General features: G+C 33.2%; 1 protein-coding gene across 1 annotated transcript; it reads right to left on the bottom strand.

Annotated features, from left to right (window-relative positions):
• Window positions 1–1177: 1177 nt before the first annotated feature.
• Window positions 1178–4873, bottom strand: LOC120087586 (DEAD-box ATP-dependent RNA helicase 36). Its single transcript, XM_039044403.1, has 6 exons — window positions 4008–4873; window positions 2992–3314; window positions 2570–2773; window positions 2403–2484; window positions 1938–2036; window positions 1178–1423 (listed from the first exon to the last, which is right to left on the bottom strand). Exons 1-6 carry the CDS (start codon window positions 4632–4634, stop codon window positions 1265–1267), a joined length of 1494 nt encoding a protein of 497 aa, XP_038900331.1. The 5' UTR covers window positions 4635–4873; the 3' UTR covers window positions 1178–1264.
• Between the last annotated feature and the right edge of the window lie 585 nt (window positions 4874–5458).

Raw genomic sequence — 5458 nt, 5'->3', positions numbered from 1 at the left:
GAATCTGACATTTTTCTCGTTGCATTTACAGTTCTAAAAAAGATTTGAAGATCATAGAAATTGTTCAAATGCTATTTTAATTTTTGTACTTGCATTTCATGTACCTTTTGACTATACCTATGTTCTCAAAATTCTTACACTTACTATACTTTTACTTCGAAAGAGTGCACATTTTGACCCATTTTACTTGGGAGTAATTGTCACAAAATTATTGGAAATATTTTTAAATATAGCAAAATGTTTCTATCTATCACCGATAAATAGTGACATTTTGCTATATTTATAGATGTCGCTAAGTAATAGGAAGTGACATTTTGTTATATTTATAAATAAATTGACTCATTTTTCTATATTTGAAAATAATCCTATTAATTTGTATTTATATATATTTTTCATTTTATATTGGAAATTTGCATACGAATAAAATATAACTACTTTTTAAAAATATACAAATCGAAATAGACTTTTTCAAACCTCGTTTAGTAATTATTTCGCTTTTTGTTTTGGTTTTTAAAATTAAACCTATTTCCTCTCAATTTACAAAGATTTGTATCTTTCTTAAATACAATAGTTGTATTTTTTTAACTAAATTCTAAAAACACAATTTTTTAAAAGCTACTTTTTTTTTCTTCAAATTTTGATTTAATTTTTTCAACTGTTAGTGAAAAGTAGATAATAAAGAAAGAAAATTAGAGGTAAAAATAGTGTCTATAGACTTAATTTTCAAAAACAAAAACAAAAAAAAATCAAATAGTTACCAAACAAAACTTTAGGTGTTGGACTAAAATGAACAAGACCAAGACCTAAATGATTAGAAATTGGACCTATAAATACGAAAATAGAAAAGTGCTTTTTTCCCAAAAAAAAAAAGGAAAAAGGAAAGAGAAAAAGAAAAAAAATAGAAGAAAAGTGTTCCCAATCGACAAGTATTAGGAACATTCTCATTTTCTAATTAAGAAAAAAAAAGTATAAAATATTTACGAAAACAAAAGGCAAAATCAGACGCGAGCTTAGGGTATCAAAATTTGTAAAACTAGAACAAAAAAATACAACAAAAAAACAAACACTTAGACATACTCTACCACTATATATATATATATTTTTTTTTTTTTTCTTTTTTTCTTTTTTTTTCGTATGGAATTTTCTAAGGAAAGAGCCAAAAAAGACACTAAGCCGCTGAGAAAATAATTACACATGTATTGCAATTAAGCAGTATCAAAATTTTGATGATGGTAGTTGAGATTCTCATACAACTAACTACCAATTACTTGGAAGTTTTTTCTTTTCTTTTCCTTTTGTTCCTTTTCTTCAATAATCCTTTCTCTGCCAATGTTTTTAATTTCTGTTTCTTTCGTTCTTTCACTTTCTCCTCAAATCCATCATCCACCATCTTCATTTTTGCCACATGTCTAGCCTTGTAAACCTGCATACAAACATTGCAATCTCAATTAAACTGATTCACTCTTAATATACTGACTAGAAATGCAAAAATCGTCTAATTGTCAGGCGAATGTCATGAAATAGAATGATTGAGATGCTCAAGCAGCGCCCCGTTATACCGATATGTCAGATATCTCTACTGTTTGGTCCACACTTATTGCTATTGGAGCTGTAAAATGACTAATTACAACTATAGGGATAGGAAAATTCATAAGCTTTAGACTGAGACAGGTTTCTAGGCTTATCAGATTATGACAATTATTAGTTCCAGACAACCATTGCTGACATGATGCAGCACATAAGACAGATGATCCCTCTTTCACTAAAAGGAACTTTTGTGGTAAGAACTCCATGATGTTCGAATTAGAGCGGGGAAATTATTACACTGATGAGATGTTCGATTGCCAAACAGTATACAATACACTGACAAATTCATTTCACATTCAAAGTTCTGTCTTGCAATGGAGGGGGAAAAAGCCAAAGCATCCAAAACTTACCTTTGTAATATTCTCGAGCACTTCATTCTCCTTGCATTCAAAATTCTCCAATTGCTTTCCGAGATTGGCCTCTATTTCATGAATAAGCTGCACATCATTCTGCAGACCGAAATGACGTTCATGGGTAAGAAAAACAAATAAATCTCAGGAAAAACGCTTGAAGAGATGTAAACAAAAACTTAGCAATTTATGACTTTCCTGTATGAATATACCATGGTAGATTTTGCATTCGCAGGAAAAGTTGGAGATTCAAATTCTCATACCCCACATTGATTATACAAAAAACAAAAATTACCCATGACTTTTATAAAATAAATACCCCACAATTGGAGAATGTTTAATCTGGAAGAAATAGCAAGAACAACTACTATAAGAAACTTTTTTAACATTTGATTCTGAGCTCATCCCAAAAAAACCATGTTAAATTAAAATGTTACAATTATCCACCACATTAGTAATACCCACCTGGGTAATAAAGCTCACAGCCAATCCTCCTCTGCCTGCACGTGCAGTACGTCCCACTCGGTGAACATAATCTCTAGGAAACCTGAATTAAAATGCTACTATATTTGTGTTACAAACATTCTGGAACACTTCTAACTTAAGCAGAAGAAATAAATTCAAAAGGCCACCTTGGAATATCGTAGTTAATAACAAGATCAACTGTTGGAATATCCAAACCTCGACTAGCAACATCAGTTGCAAGCAATACAGGAACTTGTCCTGATTTGAATCGATAGAGTGCAGCAAGCCTCTCAGACTGTGACTTGAATGAATGCAATGCTGCCACCTCCTGATCAAGTGCTTCAAGCAACAACCCTAACATGTGACAACTTCTGCATATAGATGACAGAAAAAGTAAACATCAACTTTAGGATGCGCAGTTAAAGAAGTCACTGAATTAAAGCATTTAGAACACCGAGTCATGAAAGTTTGAAGAACACAAACACTGAAAACCTAAGGAAGGTAAGACCTATGTCAATGAGCATATGCACACAGTGTGAGAGAGATAGAAAGAGAGTAAGGAGAGGTGAGGGCCAAAAAGAAGCCATACTTGCAAGTTTGGACAAATATGATTGCTGATCGAATACCCATGTCTTCCATTTTAGATAAAATATGTAATAGATACAGATCCTTCACGTCCTTTGGAATAAATACATATTGCTGCTTGAGCATATCAACTGTCTTGAAGCCTTCATAAGCTTCGTAAAAGTATGCCTTGTTTGCAGAAAGCTCGAGCAGTGTCTCCAGATCCTTTGTCATTGTTGCAGAGAATAATAGAGTTTGACGACTATGAGGCAAGCATTGAAAGATTACTTTCAATTCTTCTTCAAAGCCAACATCCAATACTCTATCTGCTTCATCCAGAACTAGAAACTGAAGTATAAAAAGATAATTAAAGTAACGTATATGGGTTATCCAGATATGAGAACTTTAACAATACGAACAAGACAAGCAACTATGAAACAACAAATAGCTTCTTCACAAATGAGAAAAAGAAGCCTCCTTTCCGTTGTTATGTGGTTCATAATGGTATGTTCGGGAGGGATTTCGAAATTGTTAAGCTCACTTTTATCATTTTCAAAATCAATTTTAACAGTAAGAAAATTGCGTTGAAAAGTGTAAAATTAAACATCAAATTGATTTTGAGTAACTAAATGTGTGTTTAGGAGTGATTTTGAACATGACAAAAGTGATTTCAACCTTTCAAAATCACTCTCAAACATGCACTTGACCATGTCAAAAATCACTTCCTTTCATCTTAGTTTCCACCAATGGTATATCTTGTGTGCAAAAGAACACAATAGAGAAAACTCAGAATCTCAACTCATGAACTGATAAGTTCTCAGCCATTAGTCTCACATTAGAACTAAATGATTTTCTTTTTTTTCCTTTCATCTTTCTCAGTCATAATAAATTAATATATATATATATATTATATATATATATATGGCATTTCTATGCATCAACCAAAACCCATTAATCATCTGACCCCTCAATACTCATCAAATTCAAATTACATAGTACCACTTCTATAATAGAGAGGAACAAGGTACGAATATAACGAACCTTAGTCTTGGAAAAGACGACAGGGATATCAGGGTTCTCCTCCAGCAATACCTTAACCCTTCCCGGCGTTGCAATTACAATATGAGGCCTCTTCAACAAACTCTGCGTCTGGCTCAACATATCCATTCCTCCAACAACCACAGAGCACCGCAAATTCAAGCAGGAACCGAGTGCCCTAAACTGTTCAGCCAATTGATAGGCCAATTCTCTAGTGGGAGTGACCACCAACGCGAAGACACCAAAAGGGGTCTCGGAAAGCCGTTGAAGAATCGGCAACGCAAAGGCAGCCGTTTTCCCACTCCCAGTTTGGGCAATGCCAAGTACGTCGAGGCCAGCAAGAATCTTCGGGATACAGTGGGTTTGAACCGCCGTGGGCTTCTTCATAACCAATTCTTTACAGGTTTGGACAATCCATTCCGACAAACCGAGGTCGGCGAATGTAACATTGTTGGTGGATTTAGTGCTTAGTTCTGTGGATTTCTCAATCTGAAGAGACTTCTTCGGAGCATTGTTCTCGACGGCGGGCGAAATAGGAGCGCCGGTGGGGTTTTCGGAAGGTTTATGCTTCTTTCGATGGGATTTTGAGAAAAGTGGGAAATTCTCGTCGATTATAACTTCTCGATCCATGGAATCAGAGCTGACGGGAAGAACAATTCAAAGGGTTTTGCAGGATTGAAAAAATTGCAGCAAAATTTGATGGATTCAGTGGGAATTAGGTTGAAGGCTTGGCATTGACCAAAACTGAAGCGTTAAATTAGGGCAAAGTCAGTCGAATGAAAAACACGAGAGCTCAGCTATTGTAGAGAGTGACGGTTGGCTAGGTCGAGAAAAAGTTCAGGTGAAGTTTGAATTTTGGTTTTTGGTTTTCGATTTCTAATTTTTTTTAGTTTTTAAAAAACAAGTTTGTTTGATTTCTAATTGAATTTTTTTTCGTTTTTTAAATTTTAAAAGCGTTTTTTAAATCGTTAAAGTTCCGTTCGTTTTTTTTAATCTTTTTAAATGAGTCTATTTTCGTTTATTTTCTTTCGATAATATGTCATTTCTTTACATATGAGTTTAATTCTAGATAAAATTTAAAAACAAAGGCAAATTTTTAAAATATATTTTTGTAAGGGTCGTTGGATAATTATTTGTTTTTTTTCCTTTGAAAATTAAGTCTATTGCTCTTCATTTCGTACAATAATTTGAATATTTATTAAATATTATAGTTGAATTCTTAATCAAATTCCAATAACAAAAACAATTTTTTAAAAGTTACTTTTTTGTTTACAAAATTTAGCTTATTTTTTAAATTATTAGTAAAAAGTATATGACAAAATAAGAAACTTGGAGGAGGTGGGACTAGTGTCTATTAGCTAGAGTGACCATTCAAACCGCAAAAACTGAACCATTTCTAAAAACCGAACTGAAAACTCAGTGGAACCGAAAAATGTAGCTCGGTCCAATTTGAA

The sequence above is a fragment of the Benincasa hispida genome, chromosome 10, assembly GCF_009727055.1.
Source record: "Benincasa hispida cultivar B227 chromosome 10, ASM972705v1, whole genome shotgun sequence".
Lineage (NCBI taxonomy): Eukaryota > Viridiplantae > Streptophyta > Magnoliopsida > Cucurbitales > Cucurbitaceae > Benincasa > Benincasa hispida.
Note: the sequence above shows the minus strand (reverse complement) of the source record. Positions and strands in the feature narration are given on the sequence as shown.

Bases quoted from the DNA above. Each gene is read 5' to 3' on its own strand.
- LOC120087586 (XM_039044403.1), bottom strand. From the start codon at position 4,634: ATGGATCGAGAAGTTATAATCGACGAGAATTTCCCACTTTTCTCAAAA. The intron at 2,485-2,569 runs GTGGCCTTTTGA...ATTTTAATTCAG, and splicing joins ATTAACTACGATATTCCAAG to GTTTCCTAGAGATTATGTTC. The intron at 1,424-1,937 runs GTAAGTTTTGGA...GTTTGTATGCAG, and splicing joins TGCTCGAGAATATTACAAAG to GTTTACAAGGCTAGACATGT.